The sequence below is a fragment of the Cuculus canorus genome, chromosome 15 (assembly GCF_017976375.1).
Source record: "Cuculus canorus isolate bCucCan1 chromosome 15, bCucCan1.pri, whole genome shotgun sequence".
Lineage (NCBI taxonomy): Eukaryota > Metazoa > Chordata > Aves > Cuculiformes > Cuculidae > Cuculus > Cuculus canorus.
In genome coordinates, this window is record NC_071415.1 from 14,444,869 (window position 1) to 14,462,813 (window position 17,945).

General features: G+C 36.0%; 1 protein-coding gene across 4 annotated transcripts in view; it reads right to left on the bottom strand.

Annotated features, from left to right (window-relative positions):
* Positions 1-17,945, bottom strand: part of TRRAP (transformation/transcription domain associated protein) — an 85,393-nt gene that overhangs the window by 58,628 nt on the left and 8,820 nt on the right. For 2 of the 4 annotated variants that reach the window (XM_054080664.1, XM_054080666.1), the window contains exons 13-29: positions 16,956-17,034; positions 15,517-15,751; positions 14,347-14,674; positions 14,129-14,226; positions 13,317-13,511; positions 12,628-12,819; positions 10,752-10,917; positions 9,304-9,560; positions 8,223-8,423; positions 6,308-6,459; positions 4,988-5,187; positions 4,015-4,232; positions 3,689-3,886; positions 2,764-3,024; positions 1,816-1,977; positions 622-718; positions 54-175 (exon numbers count right to left, since the gene is read on the bottom strand). In XM_054080664.1, the coding sequence (XP_053936639.1) occupies positions 54-175; positions 622-718; positions 1,816-1,977; positions 2,764-3,024; positions 3,689-3,886; positions 4,015-4,232; positions 4,988-5,187; positions 6,308-6,459; positions 8,223-8,423; positions 9,304-9,560; positions 10,752-10,917; positions 12,628-12,819; positions 13,317-13,511; positions 14,129-14,226; positions 14,347-14,674; positions 15,517-15,751; positions 16,956-17,034 (3,161 nt within the window). Of the gene's footprint in view, positions 1-53; positions 176-621; positions 719-1,815; positions 1,978-2,763; positions 3,025-3,688; positions 3,887-4,014; positions 4,233-4,987; positions 5,188-6,280; positions 6,460-8,222; positions 8,424-9,303; positions 9,561-10,751; positions 10,918-12,627; positions 12,820-13,316; positions 13,512-14,128; positions 14,227-14,346; positions 14,675-15,516; positions 15,752-16,955; positions 17,035-17,945 lie in introns of all 4 variants that reach the window. The other 2 variants (XM_054080662.1, XM_054080665.1) reach the window with 1 other exon arrangement.

Here is a 17,945-nt window from a genome sequence, read left to right on the forward strand (position 1 = left end):
GTAAAGCAGGGAGAACAATGGCCTCGAAAGTAATATTGTTTTAATATACTAACCTTTCTCATGCATGCTTCTCCTGCCTCCTGCAGTTCGTTATTTGTTGAATTAAGTGCCTTGAAAAGTGCAGCAATGATTTTCTCTCTCGACTGAGGCAAGTAATTGCAGGCAGCTAGAGCATCTGCAAATATCAAAGTAAATTTGTTCTCTTTGTTAAGTCAGTTTCAAAAGAGAAGTAAAAAAACTCTAATTCTACATTTCTTCTCTTCAAGTTTCTTCTATTTCATCTTAAATTACAGCCAGCTAAAGCATAGCATGCTTTGCCAAAAGCACTAGGCATCGTAAAATAGTATAAGAATGGAAATTCTATTAAGAGTGTTCTAAAGTTTTCCTAATAGTATATAACATAATTAGTCTAAAAATATTTTGGGTTCATTTCAGAAGCTAAATCCTAGTTATTAATAAAGTAGCAATATTTTCCCATTATTCTCCATTAAACTGTGACCTCTAGAGAGCAGTCATCAGTCTTCAAGTGCTCAAGTTTTCTGCTGATCTTGGGAAGAAGACTGCCCATTGCTCACAAGGACAGTTATCTACATCAAATTTTGTTTAGGAAGTTTTACTTACTTAGGGCTGCAATCCGAAGAGGAACAAGTGATGGAAGACTTTTGTAACAAGGTAGTTTCATTAAGGCAGTATCTTCAGCCTCACATAAATTCAGTAACTATAGAAAAAAATAAGCAACCATTTTAGCACAGGATTGTGAATCACGTTTGAAATGGTATTACCAGTTACCTCTTGAGTCTTGTTTCCTCAAAGAGCCATGTTCATGCACACCAATCAACCTCCAAATTTCACCAACAGGCAAAAATTCTACTCAAAATCAGGGTATAAGTTCCCAAGAAAACAGTCAGTCCCAGGCAAGAGAGCCCATCAGCACTCCCACCAGAGAAAAGTCAGGCAAAAATTAGCTATTTTGCACCGTTAGCCAATACTTAGCTGGTCTACGGCTGCATATATGATAAAAGAATAAGTCTACAGAAAAGCTTACTGCCTCCTGAATGGCAGTGATAGTACTGAAAGTATTGAGAGGGTTAAGAAAACAGAGGGCAGTTAATAGGGAAAAAATGTGCAGAAAGTATCTTGAGGTAATTCTATAAAGTCACGCGTTATGCAAGTTAGCAGCATCCAGGCTGCACCTATATCCAAGAAGGCTATTAAAATTCAGACCTGCATAATAGCAATATTATGCGCTCTGCCCTTATATTTTTTTCATCTACAGTACTTTGGGTCTGTCGTAAGGAAAAAAGAGGATCCTCTGCTTTGACAACTATACCTCATACTCGTCTGGCTAACTGATGTCACTGCTGGTATCAAAGTCTTTCTGAACTTACGTTTGGACAAGACAGGCAGGAAACCAAGGGACTAGACAGCTTCTCAAAGTTAAATCCAGATGATAGTTTAATATCCGATTGTACTCAAACTGATACCTTAACAAGCAATATCTGTGTTTTAGTGGTACAACAATTTATTTAATAGATATACTGTGTATAAAATAAGACCTAAATAAGAAAAGTCAGCACTCCTAGATCAGGATAAAACCAAACTTCATTTAATATATTTCAGACATATTAGAATATTCTGAGAGCTATGATGCTGTAGGTAAAGGCAGATCTCAGTCCACATCTCAAAAGGTAAAATCTTTCATCCTGCTGAAAGCTTAAATAAACAGAAAAAAATGTCTTTTTAACAATGAAAGTTCTAACACCATCACTACTGAAGGATCTACATTCAAATACAAGAAAATTAATAAGAATCTACCTCTGTGTAGAAAACCTTGTGTTCCACAACATTTAGATCCATTGTAAACAACCGAGGTTGCAAGGTTGTGCAAAATGTATTTCCTTCCATCAGGCCAATTTGGGCATTTGCAGGTTGATGCCTAAGTAAATGCTTTTTAGGAGGAACCATGTCTTGGAGAACCTACACAATGTAAATTAGAATACTGAATTGGCAGTCTTTTCAAATGATCCCACAGACCTAGCCACTACGATGACACCATTAGTCATGGAACCTCTTACAGACAGTAAGAGTAAGAAGACAGTAAGACCATAAGAAGAGTTATATTTCTCTGAATTGACTTCAGGCACAGTTAGTTAGTGAAACCACTCTGTATCTGTAATTATCATGTATTTTCCATGAACAGATTTAGGGTGTTTTCTCTCTGTTTCCACACTACAATAACAACACTGATAATTTCATATGTTGTGGTGGCCGTTAGTTCCTTATGTACATTTACTTGTCTTTCAAGAGTATGAACACTATTAGCTTTAATGAATACTGAGCAAAAAGTGATTTGAATCAGCTTTGATCTTTGTAGTCTCTTTCTGGATAGGGAAGGACATAGCAGTATGGCTCATATTTAGATAATAACACAAAATTGAGGTTCAAAAAGCTTTATCTACCTGGCCTAGCCTAAGTCTGATTACAGGTAGGACAAGCAGTCCACAGTTTCAGGAAGTAAATAGACCTAAAGACACTATAAACACTGGCTAAGTAGTCAGGCATAGCTTGTATGAATCTCTATAGTACTCCAGCCACAGTGTATTTTAGATCACTGAAACCCAGCAAATGACAAACACGTGCTATCAAAGCACTAAGAACTTAATTCATTAAAGCAGGAAAGTGTACTCAGAAAAGCATTTTGCAAATTCAAACTGGTAAACATCTTTAAACACTCTCGGACTTTCAGAAAGCATTTCTGCTTACCTCTTTATGTGGCTCCATAATTACTGTGACACTTTTTCCAGTGACTTGTGCAAGTACCTGCAACGAATGCATGGCCTGTTTTCTCACAGTAGAGTTTGGAGAGGTTACTTCTCGAACGAGGTCATGTGTTACATGATGGAAAGACTTCTCCTGTGCTGCCAGGATTTCTTCTGTTTTTTCTTCATCTTTTAAAGGAGTTGCACATCTAATCAAAAGCTGTTCTAAAGTGGTCTTTGCCATAGCAACTGCTCCATTGGAAACCTAAGGTATCACAGATCATTTTTATTAAATACGTATAAGAACAGAGATCACAAGTCTACTCACTACTCGCCAACAAACTTAGCATTTGATTTTGATGAACCCTCTGCAAATGGCTAAAACCATATAAAGCTTAAACAGAACACATATTCAACTAGTCTTCCTGCCAATCTTTCCAAAACCGTGTCACAATGCCGTGCAATACCATAAGCGAACTCAAGCGCTGCATTTTTGTCACCATGATTCTCATGATTGAGAAAAGGTCAAGCAGCCTATTCTCTAAGTATCTATAACTACATACAGCTTTCCAATAACACAAACACCTTTCAGACTAAACACAGAAAAAAGAAAAAAAATAGTGGTTTTCATGCAAGTGACAGTGAACCTAGTGGTTTTTTACTGATCTGAATGTGACCTGCACATTTCTACTCTTAAAGTCGCAAATGTAACTCCAATAACTTTGGGAAAGTTACGTGGAAAAAAACAGACCTCATTCCTAACTTCAGGTCTTGGTTTAAGTTAAAATGGCTAAAATTCATTCCTATCTATAACAGATATGCTACATTCCCAAGTTCATTAAAATCAATCTTAGCAAGAGTTCCATCAGTATGAATTTAAGAACAAAAGTTTGTTTGATACTATTTGATATAATTCACTTATTAAATACCTCTCCAGTTAGATCCATCATAACGAAGAGAAGTGCCTTCAGGAAAGTCTGCTGGTTCTGGAGGACCCAAATTAGCGGCAGTCGTTCCATAAGAAATTTAATTGACACAACACCTCCTAGTTTTGCATACCATGCCTGTTCATAACAGCAAGCGCATAAACGCTCCACGATGTATGAAAACAGGGGAAGCTGACAAGCCTGGAAACAAACAAATGTATTAGTTTGCCTTTTCAGCTCACTACTGAATTTTTCAGGTCTCTAAAATTTTAGAAGCAAAATTATATTGGCTGAAACTAGATCTTTTAAAAAATAATTATATATATTACCCTTTCCTTTGATCCCAAGATAATGCTTGCAACGTCAAATATCACTGCTAGAGCCACCTCTCCTATTTTGCAGAGTTCCTTCTCCTCATATGCCATGCAGATTGCTATGGCATCAATAAGCACCAAGGGATCCATGCCTTTTGACCCGTTTTCTTCACTATGAAACATGGCTGTGCTAGGCTGGCTTCCAACCTGATAGCATTGCAGCAAAAAGGGGCCTGTAATTTGTATTGGGTAAGAAAAGGGAGAAAGGGGCGGGGGGAAAAAAATAAAACAAGCGATATTTCAATATGAATAGTCTTTGAATTAGATTGTACTACTTCTTTGACAAGCTGATGGCAAAACCAGTAAGCAACGTGTCTATTTGCATATAAATGGACTGTAAGGCGTTCTTCACTCTTAAAAGAAAAAAGATTACATCTACTTGAATATTTTCTTCTATGCACTAAACTATGCACTGCAAGAAGATTTAATTAAAACGAAGACTCATAAAAATTCAAGTTACATTAATGTGACAATGAAGAGTGATATGCTTATAATACATCTTTTCCCAAGTTACTTGTCATACAGTCCAATGCCAAACAAGAAGTTTTCTTCACAGATACAAGAAACTGCAGTGCTCTAACAGTTACTCAGTTCCTCCGATAGTCCTTCAAAACAACAAATGGAAACAATCCAACTTAAGACCATTCACAGAAACAACTGCGTAGATCAAGTTACACAAATGCTCTGGAAATATAAACTGTTCCAAGCTGCAATTATTTCATTGGCTGTAGCACTTTAGAGGTATTATTAGGTGGCTGTTTTTTAAAACAATTAAAACATATTTCAGCCATCAAACATGTACAATGTAGGTACTCAGAAGCAACTGCAACACCTTGACTGTCTTAAGACGGATTGCTATCAGAAAAAGTATAAGCTTTCCCACTCCTCTCCTGACAGTGAACACAACCTCTGTTCCCACTTGACTTACCACACTGCTGCGCGACTGCCACCATCGTGTAATGGCGGATTAAGCTGGCCACAAACGGCAGAGCACTGGGCCTCAGGTCTTTGATGACTGCTGACATGAAAGCCCCTGTCAATGCCTGTTCAAACGTCTTACGAGCTGGAGTATCCTGAGCTTTGTATCGATGTGAAATAATTACACTGGGTATGGACTTCTCAGTAAAGCTGAAAGACAAAATTAAGTTTATTATAATCCTAAACTGCAGCATTGGCAGCTCAATCATGAGCATTGCCTGGCACTTGATTTAGAGTTTGCTTTCAGCACCTAACTCCTTCTCCACTTCCCTTTTTCCCCTCATTTTGATAGAGCTAGACTAGTTTGCTTACTCCATATTAATTTTGTCAACCACTGGTCTCAAAGATGATGGATAGCTCAATTTCATCAGGAACATTTAAAGCCAGTGGCTCAGAAGAAGCCACGTCTATCGCAAATAATAGGTATGCAGGCATCACGCTGCAACTCAATTATAGAATGTCATTTTCAATATTCTGACATTTTTTCCCTTTTTTAAAATGACATTTGTTTTTAATCTCAAAAGATTGAAACATTATTTATCAAATCATTGCCCAACAAAACCTATCCATTGCAAAGCTGTATTTATGTCAAGTCTAACAAGTCCAAATTATAAAGGCTACTACAAACTTTAGCTACATTCACTACACTGCAAGACTCGGAGTCAGCACACACTTTGTGGGCAAAGATGTTCAAGTTGTCTAAAAGCAATAAGCTCATTAAGTATCAATTACTAAAATTATAAAATGTAAAAAAAGAAAAACGATCAATACAAAATAAAAAAGTTCCCACACTAAGACAAATACAGGCTGCACACGTGTGACTATGCTATTGTTTGGTCACTGAATGAAACTGAATTTTGTATCTCTTCCACTTTACTAAAACCGTAGATGTACGTACAAAACATCACAATCTAAGTTAATCTTTAAAATGCAATGAAGCATCAGAATATTCCAACTATTTAAATATATTAAACTAAAATTAATTTTTAAAAATGCTTGATCATATGTAACAAATTATACATTGAACTGCGATTAGGGAAAGAAAATTTAAGTACGAAATATTAACACATGTAACTGGCATTAAGTAATACGCTGACAAAATTCCTCTTACTGGAAAGTCCTGCATTGATTCAAAAGGACGCAGGATAAACCCGCAGGTATATATCCTGTGAAGGACACATTGCTTAGACTAACTGTTGTTTCTAAATTAGGTTATGCTAAAGACACTATAAATTTTACATACACATTTACGTTTAAAGAATTGTCATACTTGGGGTGCGCAAGAAGTTGGTATAATGCATGTTTATTATCATCCAGGCTCATCATAGCTACTAGAAAACACTTGATTACTTCCCACGCTTGTCTCCGATAATATGGTTCTGTGTTAGCACTCTTCAAACAGTCCAGAGCAGTCTCAATTGCCTGTAACAAAAAATACGCCGTCATTCTCTCTCTCCACATGAAGAAAATTTTCCCTCACCTTCACCAGCAGTAATTGCTGTTCCTGATCCCGATATACCGTAGATATAAAACGCACTTCTACACATACAGAAACTGTTTCGGAATGCACAAATTAAGGAATTTCAATAGCTGATCCAAAAGTAAATGAAACTTAAGCAGCCAGGCTTAAACAGAACTAAGCAGAAAAAGGCTCTGCTACAAAGAAGTGGGTATTTTCCTTCTTTGAAAGGAAAACTATCTTTGCTTACTGACTTAGCTAGTTGTCACCTCATTGCTGTTTGAATAACTGTATCAGCATCGCAATGAAAAGAACAATGAGTATTACACAGTGCGTAGAAGACTATCAAAGCACTAAAAGAAAACACAATTTCTCATTTTCCATTTTTCTCACTTTTTCCCCCCTCTTTAATTTGACATTTTGTTTTATAGATACAGAGTGTTTGGCAGCCACCACCAAGAAGCTGAAGATCATTCAGTATCCTTAACCAATATGTTAGATGCATAAGTACTGTGGAAAACTAGTTTGAATTAAACATAGCGGACAGGAAACTGTCAGCAATTACAGTATTTTTATGTATTCAACTCATCAGTTTCAGTACAGAGGAGAAATATGCATTTTAAGAATCATTTTTCCAAGCTATTTTTAAGCCTGTTGGCTGTACGGAGCCAAAGAAAAACAACTGCCTGCAAAGAAAATTTGTTTACTACGTTCAGATCACACCTACTTGTGGAAGTTTAATTGAAAACGTAAGTATTAAGGCTCTATGGGCCAAATTAACTCAGAATCCAGCTCCACTCTCAGATCCCAAGACAGAGGCACTGATTATATTGCTGTAATTACTTGGAACTACGCATTTGTGATGCACGGAGATCGTCAGATGAAAGCTGCTACACGTACAAAGTGGTTCTGCAGCTGGAAGTACTACACCCACCGAGAGACAGCAAACAAACCCAAATCTTTGGGAGTCACTGGAATGATCACTACTGAGGAATTTCTACAACAAGGTTTAGGTATACTTGAAAAAGAAAATAGGGAGGTTTCAGAGTAGTCCAGGCTCGCAATCTAAGCAGTACACGAAAAGTTAGGAAGGGGAAAAAAATGCACACAAAACATTTACTTGTGCGAGTTTAGCTCCCCACTCTATCACTTTGTAAAAGCAGTACAGCAAATTTAACTCTTACTATTTTAGGGGTGACATAAAATAGTTTAAGGGGAAAAAAAAAAGAAATAATAGTTTGGCAAGTTTCTGCTAATTTTGCAGGCCTAAATGAAGCAACAAGTAAGGGTAGCTCTACCTGCCTTATATGGTGGCTCTGAACTGATCACTACCTATTAAAAAAAACAACTTTTTTTATTTACTCACCACATCTAGCAACTCAAAAATTACTTGAAACAAATACAAACTAAAAAAAAAATAGAGTGGGTTTAGATTCTGTTTCTTCATCACAATATAAATTAATCAGAAATCTCTTTGTCCAACTACGGGGATATAAACAAAAATAATCAGGTATTAATGGACCTTAACCTGCTTTAATTATATAAATGCTATAATGTTAGATACTCATTAACTCATTTGAAACTGGGATATTCATTAACTCATTTGAAACTGGCAGACACAGCACATCTTTTATCAAAGTTTTACAAGGAAACAGAATTATTTCCTCTAATAAAGGAAATATTAGTAAGATTGTTTCATAGCACAGACAAGAATTTAAGCCCTTACCTTTTCCATTGGGAGCTGAATGGATGCTTTACAGTCTGAGAATTCAATTGTAATACTGGGTCCTTGGATTTCTGTGACCACATATTGCAGTTTCTGCGATTCCTTTAACATCTTCCTGTTACTTCCACCAAATTTACCAAGGACACGATAAGCCACATGAGAAATGCTGTCTGCAGGATTGCGCAGTGTACGCCACAAAGCCTGTAAGCATTTTAAACGTTCCATGGCTAGATTAGTCTCACTTCAAATATTTTCAAATTGTAATGTAAAAAAATGTCAAGGAAAACACTTATTCTTGTATCTGGGTAATTGATCCTGTGTAACTTCCAAAAAATACTTATCTAGATTGAACAAAAGCAGTCTAAGTTCACGACTGTTCAAGCATTTTTGTAACAAGGTTGCCCAAAGTGCACTTTAAGATTAGATTAATATGATAAACTACAGAATCTTTGCCACACTAAAATGTAATTTCACATTTAGAGCTAATATTAGATAAATAACATCATGAGTGTTTTTAAAAAAGAAAAAAGTACACAGACCAGTTAAGGCTAAAGTGAATTAACCTCAAAGAGCTAGTTCAAAAATATGAAAAGCAAATAAAGTAAATATTAAACGATTAAGTATTTTCATGGACCACATAGAAGAAATAGTGACATTTAAAATATTGTTACAAATTTCAGCCACATCATATTCACTGTATATGTAAGACTTGATATAGCTGAATCCTATGACTCTTATGCTGAATGTAACTAGCTTTTCTTATTTTGTTTTTAAAGAATTAACTGATTTTCATCATTTTCTGAACCAACTAATCTTATACATAGTAATGTTCTTGCTATTGAGTCCCAAGTCTCAATTTTACCCAGTTATCGGGGGTATAGAAGAAATAATTAACTTCTAAAATTTTGCAGAGTTTTCAGTTTAACAGGACAACACCAACTGGTCTTTTACATACAAATCAGATTGGTTTGGTTCTCATGACAGATTCTTCAATTTTTATACCCTAAGCTTCACAGAAATTTCTAGTAATATTTAGCAAATCAATGACCTCTTGTGGTCTAATAGGAAACAACACTTTTACCTGCATTAGCTCAGCCCGAACTGGCTGAATGTGATCATACAGAAAGTCTGGCTGCAGGTTATCCACACACAATTCCAGAGTTCTTAAGCCTTGGCTAACCAGGGTCTGAGATCCATTGAGAGCTGACACCAAAGGATCCATCAGCATTGGCAGATATGGCAGTAACGAGCTCAAACGAACAGGCACAGTGAGGCAGAGCTCTACAAACAAGTCTTTCATGTGTTGTTTATGAAGGCCACTTTGCAACATATTAAGTCCTGAAAATCATTGAGAAGTTATGCACTCAAAGTAAAAAGGCCACAGTTTATTAAAAATTATTTCCTAAATTCAGAAGAACGTGGCATTTTTTAATTCTGTAAAACTTATATTTCTAAAATTAACATAGTGCAAGATATAGTAGCTATCATAATTATAATTTACATCTAAGGATTTTATGTAGTGCATGTTTTTGTACGTACGTGCATATACAAAAAATAAAGATTATCCACACATATTCTAAAATATAATATTCGACACAACAGCAGCACTTGAATACTGCGGATGAAGGCCAAAAAACGATTATTTGCCTCAAACCTCAGCCTTGTATCAATTAAAAAAAAAAAAACCACATTTTTTTTTTAACTATCTGGACTCCTGAAAAGAAGCCTTAAATCTGGTTCAAGTACATTCACTGTCCTATACAGACTAAACACATTCGCCAACTTCTTTTTCTCCCCATCAAGATTTCACATAATCTATAAACCTACCTAGGACTTCTATACTGGCATGGATTTTACATACTGATTTATAGATAACATATGTATTTTCTAATTACAATAAAAATTGTCCCTATAGATGCAGATGGAGCCACAGGTTTTCACGTTCCTGGATTAATTCCTATTAGCTTGTCATCAGATTTAAGTAGTTCTCCACATTTCCTTGCTCAGTATCTCTGGAACACAGTCCTTGCAAGCACAAATGCTCAATTAATCAAACCGATTGCTATTTCCATTTCTTTTTGCAAACTGACACTACTTATTACCATGCAGGTGCACACATGCCCTCAACTGCAGAACCAGAGCTTTTCTATTATGGTCTTCCCACAAAACTAGTGATGGCCCAGCAACATCACTTCTCCTACTCCCCTTACCCCTCAACGCTTCATGCTAACAAAGTTATCCATAGCAAGAAAGACAAATGAAAGAAAAATAAAAGGACCTCACAATGGGAAGCAGAACAACAAGCAGCAGAAATTGTGAAGCAGCCAAAACTATGGAGCCTGAAGCAGCTGATAGGCAACAAAAATAAGCCACATAAGATATTTCATCAACTGCTAAACTCAAAATAAGAAGCTACTAATCGGGGTTAGGGCTTTAGTTTTGTTCCCTTAATTACATAACATAACTTTATTACTACTATTTGCATAAAAAGATCAGAAATTGGGGTGGAGAAAGAAGGTATTGGTCTACCTTGCAGTAAGTTTGGTAACAGCGGCAAGAATTCTTGATATAACAGATCATGACTGCCTCCTCCAATAGATCTGAACAGTGCTCTGAGCAGCAGGAAATAGTTATAGGGCTCTTTGGCAGTCTGTGCAAGTTCCATAGAGCTGTTCACAATCTTGTGCAAATGTGGCTATAAAAAAATAAAGCTTGAATATTAATAAAATATCAACTTTGTCACCATTATACTCTACAACATTTTAGCGTAAGACATGTTTTCAGATCAAAAACCTTCAGCTATTCCAAGTACTCCAATACCACACTGATTTTACACTGCTATTGAGGAAACGTTAAGAAGTAAATCTCTGTTTGAACAGTATCAAGAACACAGAGCACTCTTTACTTAATTAGATGTTGCTTTCAGATTAGCCAAACAATCAAGTCTGCTTGCTACGCCAAGCAGTTAATGCTATTAAAACAAAAAACCTTCTGCAAATCTGCCACAATCAAAAATATTTGCTCCACAGAACGTAGGGACACGCAGCAGAAACCAGAAGTGTCAGAAAGATGGGAGAAGACATTCCACAGTATTAATTTACTCCTGATCTAATTCATCACTAATTCTTGGAATTCATCACTAATTTTTGTCTATGCTAAGACTTCACTATGAAAGGAAACTTTTACAAGTAGAAAAAAACATTATGGAACTGGTGGTGTTTCTAGATCACCGGACATGAAGAGTCTGCAGGAATCAATTAAAAATAGTTGATAAATACAAGGTTTCTCACAGATCAGGGACAAACAGTGGCACAATTCCGGATTTTATTAACACCCAAAAGCATGCTACATTGCTATGCAAATGCTGCAAATGGCCTTCATCATTCAATTAAATTGTCTACCCAAGGCCCATATCATCAATCCTGTGGAAACAAAAAAACGTAACAGAAGCGTGAAACTGTGAAGGTAGTAAATCACATTCTAAATTGAATCTCCATAAGATCCAAATGACCTTGATTCCAATGACAAATGAGAAGCATTTAAGCAAGATTACACGAATTTTGCTTCATATTGCTTCATATTCCTTTTCTCTTTCAAAGAAACTGGAAAATGAGGAGATTCTATTTTTTCTATCCAGAAAACTGAGCTAATCCTGCTGCAGTGAATCATTAAGCACAGAAACGATTATCACAGTTACCTGCATTAGAAATTTTGTTTATTCTAAGGGAGAAGGAAGAGAAATGGAGAGAACTGATGAGAGAAGGAGCAGCATTCAACTAATATCTTAAAGTGTTTTTCTGGATATAGGTAGCTGTCACTTTTATGAGAAAAGCACACTCTTCCTTCAAGGTCAGTACTTCTAAACTCACTGAATAATGAGATGATCTCATCAACATAAATAGATCCTTGGGATACACAGACAATATGTTGTCAATAGAAAAAAATAGCATTTCTTAATCCAAACTCTTCAAGTGCACAGAAATATCACATTCAAGAGGTACATGTCATTGAATACGACATGAGTGAACAATGAGTGATTCACCAACACAGGAAAAAGTGATTCCAGTCTAAACAGTCCAAGACATGGAAACCTCGACCATGAAGTTACACAGGTTTAAGGCAATCCTAATCAGACCACAGCCCGTATCAGTCATTTATACTCAGAATTAGTACCTCTACTTTAAAGTGTCAAATATGAAGCAAACATTCACAGTATCTCTTATAAACTATCTCTTATGATAAAAGACAATGTATTTGGCATTTGGAAAAAAAGGAGATGTATCACTAAGGGTGGTTTTAACATGAAAAGAATATCGAATGTTAGCATAAAACTCTCAGTTTCCTCAGATAGCTGAAGTATTAAGAGACAAAACACTTTTTCGTTTTTAAAACAAATGACCTTTACCTTCAGCATTTGTTCATTTTCAGCTGCAAACAGTGATACTGAGCCAAAGACTAACTTGAACAGCTTGAGATACAGATTGGAGAGTTCCACATTAGAGCCCATTTCTGGCAGCCGATCCAGAAGGTACTCTACCAAAATTGTAGCAAAGAGAGCAGAGGTAGTAGGGTTTGCCAAGAAGGAATTGGCAACAATCTATAAAAGAAAATCACAAAGGAGTTATTGTTGCTGTAATAAAGAGAATAGAGGGATAAATGCATTACCCATTTAAAACAAAAAAACCAAGATAAATTTCTTTCCCCATCTCTACTGCTACCCAAATGATTCAGGTTATCCTCAGCAGCAAACAACCATGCATACAACTGACGTATTCCAGTTTAGAATTTAAGTGTGTATCATAGGACCTGTGCTCTGTAAAGAAGCAGCAGAACATTAACACAACATGAACAAAACAGGAACGTCATAATGTTCCATACTTTTCAAGAATGAAATCCATTAATTTCTTCTAAACTCAAGTGTTCCTGTTTGTAATGCATTATTTAGCCCGGAAAGCATTTTCTATAGACTGCTTCAAATCTTGCATGCTAATTCCAACATTATAATTCCACTTCAACCTCATGTACTTCAAGGCATAATTGATTTTCTAGAGGCAGTTTATTAAAAAATGAAAAAAGTAAACAAGAACATAATACCTGAAGAGCATAATTTTTCGAGATTCTCTCCACCATATAAGGTACAGTAGTTTGAAAGATTTCTTTAAAAGTTAAAGGGTTCATCATTGTGAACACACCGGCAAAATGCTCCAGAACTTCCTTCTCCTCTTTCATTCTGACTGTCTGACAGTTTGCTACTCGAACATATGTCTGTCCATTCCCCGCTATTTGGACCTATGGCAATTTAGAAAACACGCTTATTGGTTACACAATTACAAGTAACTTCTTCCAAACTATTTTAAAAGTTACTTAAAGAAAAAGACTGACATTTCACAGGTCCCACATGCAAGCCCTGTACAACTGGAAGCTGGGCACAAGAGGCAACAGTGCAATAAAAATATTAAAATTTAGTGTTTTCAGCACAGATTTTAAAACCATTAAGCCAGGAATGGAAAAAGACAACAGTAGAAGATATATTTACAATTCATCAGTACTTTGTATAACTACAGAAGATAAACACAGCCATACAACTGCTTCAACTGAAGCTTCAACTAAACTACCTCTCTGAAGAAAAGATTTAATCCACTGCATGAAAGACTAATATTTTTAGTCTGATCTGGCTGCGTAAACACAGACAATAGTAGCTACTAAGGAAACAATTTACTCCTTGTAAGTGCTAAGTACTTTGCAATTCATAAAAATTCCCCATAGCTGTGGTCCCAAAATTAAAGATTTATTCAAAAGTACACTGCATGTGAAATTTGTGTTTTATCTGCTAAATACATCCCTATTAAGAGATCTGACACATGGCAACAGTACAAATCGAAGTGCTACATGGCCAGGTTACCTACCTGATAAATATCTAATGCTTGCATTGCGTATTTTACCAGTTTTATATAGATTTGAGTCTCCTTAGGTTGCAACTGCTTATTGGGAATAAATTGTGCTTCTGAAAGAAGAAAACAAATAAGATGGTAGTTAACCATTAAAAATGCTATTTGCTTTCATGCTAGAGAGTTAATTGTAAAACTATAAGAGATAACTGTAATTAAATATTATTCCATCTTACCACCAGGAGCTTTGCATGACGTTATGCCCCACGTGATTGTCTTGACACCACAGACCAGAGTTTTTACTAAGCTTCGGCAATCTGTGACCTGAAACGTCTGTTTATCCTCTTTCTCTTTCTCCCCTTGCTTTTCAAACACAGGTACTGGCGCGGGGGCCACTGGAGTGGCTGGGGCAGGAGATGGAACAGGAACAGGTGCCGCATTTGCTGCCGTCGGTACTCCGGGTAACGCAGCCTCAGCAGCCCCAAGTTCTGACTGGGGTTTGCATTTTTTAAATATTACTGAGAGCTGGTATCGGGCTATCGTGTGAAATTTCAGAACAAAAACCTAAGGCAAAAAGAAGAAAGAGAAATGAAAGAGCAGGAAGGGGGAAGAAGAAAGAAAATAATTTTCTTCTTCAAATATCATTCTGTACTTATTATTAATACATCAAGCCACCATACAAAGATCAAAAATACCTACTTATAAATTTTATTGAAGTCATTCAAATGACAGCAAACACTTCTAAGTATAACAAAGTGGTTTGCTTACTTTTAACAAGTTCCAGAGTAACAATATCTGCTGAAAATTACTAAAACTTGATTTCAACAATTCTACTTGATTTAAAATGAAAAGCTATTTGAATTCATTTTTTAAAATAGATTTAATTTTTCCATCTATAAATCTTACTATTAAGCATAAAAAGCTGAAATTTCCTTAAAAATAACCAGTAGGTCTTGAAAGTGAGGATATTTCACATTTTACAGACTGTATTGGGCTATGCCAAGGACCTATGAGGCATTAAATAACCATGATTTATACACACCCTGAAGTGAGGATAAAAGGAAATTACAAATAAATTTAAAAGCCGATTTAAAAAAAAAAAAAAATCAACAAAATTCTAAGAGTTAAGCTATCCTCAGTATCACAGATATTCAGTTTCCTGCCTTGAAACAAGTCACTGAATGAATAAATCAAGTTGGCAAAGCACCCTCACAATGAGCGAGATATTACCCCAGTTGCACAGCATTTTAAAAAGCCCTTCTCTGAAGTATTAAAATGAAATATGATATGCAGACCGTTTTCATGTAGTCTCATTTCCAGTGAAAGGAAAAAGTAAAATGTGATTGACAACATACTATAAAATAGGATATTCAACTCATTATCAAATGTTTTAAACAAATCAATACCTCCAGCATTCTCATAAGAATATCTCTACCATTTCCATTTTCCTGTTCGCTTTTAGACCGGATGCAGTCTACCAGATTTAGCAGAAGCTTGCAAGACATCGTCTGGATACTGCTAGGCAACGACTCATCGTCAATGTTCTTGGCAAACAACTGGACAGCAAGGGAGAGATCGTTGAGTGGCAAGTGCTGACGGACATGATGTACCAGGTCTGCCAGTGTACTATACGCGAGTGGTCTATCAGCAAAAACAAGAAATGAAGAAAACAGATTGATGACAATTATAGTTGCTGTTAATTGGACTTAACTAGTAATTACCGCCTGGACCGATTTCCAAGTTTCTAAATTCAAATTTTCTATATTTATATGCAAATCCAGAGTTCACGAGGCTTTTTCAATTACACAAGAGCATTGTAACCTGTATAATAAACCAAAGATGCATTAATTTGTCCCACAATACTAATATCTCTCTGATCTTTCCTCCCCCATTGCTGAACACCCCCAGTACATATTTTCCTCTACATACAGTTAAGAGCAACTTAGCATGTTGTAAGCCATATTTTAAGCAGCGTTGGTAAGCTCTTTCACAATCAATCATTGAGGATTCATGATTTTAAAAGCAGTTATAAAAATTGATAGATTTTAAAAATCATTTCTTTCCAAATACTAGGTTTAAGCATCTAGTAGAGCAAATACTTCTAAATCTAATACATTTTGCCAGTAAGGCACACATGATTCTTAAGAAAGTAATTCTCCTAGGTCATATATTTTAATTTGGTCAGCAAAAGCACGTAAAGCAAGTACACGACTGAAGACACAGAACGTAAGTATTCTCCTCATTTTTTTCAGTTGCAAATAGTTTTAAGGTACTTATTGACAAAACAGTTTGAATCTCCTTCGTATTTTACATTGGACTCAAGATTTAGGCTGTTTCATGAAATATTAGGAAGAGAGTGAGTTGATTTCACTGTACCCACTGTTTTGCTTGTGCTCTGTCATTCAGAAAATTAAATCATTTTAATTCACCCCTTTATCTCATTTTGCCCTCCAGTCGCACTACCATGCTGCACCGTCAAAGTGTTTAACAACAACCACTCCACAGCAGCAGAAGCCATTAGAAGAACATTAGAATCTAATAAAATTCATTATTTAAAGCAAACATGCCCCATCGCCGGAGGTGTTCAAGACCAGTCTGGATGAGACTTTGAGCAACCTGATCCAGTGGGAGGTGTCCCTGCCCATGGCAGGGGGGCTGGAACTGGATGATCTTTAAGGTCCTTCCAATCCAAACCATTTTATGATTTTATGATTCTATGAAGATTTAGAACCCTTTGCAGACATTGTTGTAAATATACAATGTAAATATATATGTTGTAAATAAACGTTGAAAGAAACCATCCCCAGCAAGCACTCAGATAGCTATTCCAAACTTTCTGCCATACCTCAGTGTCTCTCGGGCAGTGTAACCAGAGCCAATTAATATAGATTCATCAAATAGTTTGTCCATACATGGAATAAATTCTATAAGACAAAAAAAGAGAGGAAAAAAAGAAAAGCTGTACATAACGATTGGCAAAGGAAATAATCAAAATAACAAAATAAGATAGTTAAGCATCAAACCACTTAACTTGGGCATTTAAACCCAAGTCAGAAAGTGGTTCTGTTATAAAATTCACTCTTGAACCTTATAAAAGGCAGTGTCATTTAAAAGGAATCTTTCAATTAACCACTCATGACTATGAGCTCCACTGACACTTTCCCTTTGAGTAACACCTCCATACAGAGTCAAAAGCCACAGCACCGATACAACAAAAACAGAGCTGGGAAGAGAAAAAATGCTTATGTAATTTTCAGCTTCACAGAACTTCTTAAATGTCACCAATGAGTTACTGAAAAAGACTGGTTTTGGCAACATGGTACAGTACAATTCTGTTTTATCTGGTATCTCCTCATAGAAGTTCTAGTTCAGAACATAACGAGGAATACAGGCAACTTCGGGTCCAAGAAACAAAAGGAAGATTTTAGTAACAAAATTAAGTGACAAAGCACAAAAAAGAAGCATGTTGATTTTTGTGTTTAAAATGAAAAAGTTTAGGGTGGAGTGACCTAAATTCTACACTGGCAGGTGATAGAAATGAAAGGAAGGATTAACTGCTCCCACCGCCAAATGATAAGATAAAATTTATGAACAAATAAGAAAATCATCAAATATTGAGGGAACATCCAGCAACCCTCATTCTCCATCCATTTCCAAACAATATTAAAGATAAAAAGCCAGCATTTTCTGAATGAAATCTGAAATGGACCAGGACTCAGAGAGGTTCACTTAAATGAAAGGGACAATGTGGTGGCTGTCTTTGCTTTTAAGAGAATGTCACACTTGGCAAAAAAACAGAGGAAGATAAACGAGAGCACTGGTACTGTCTTTTGAC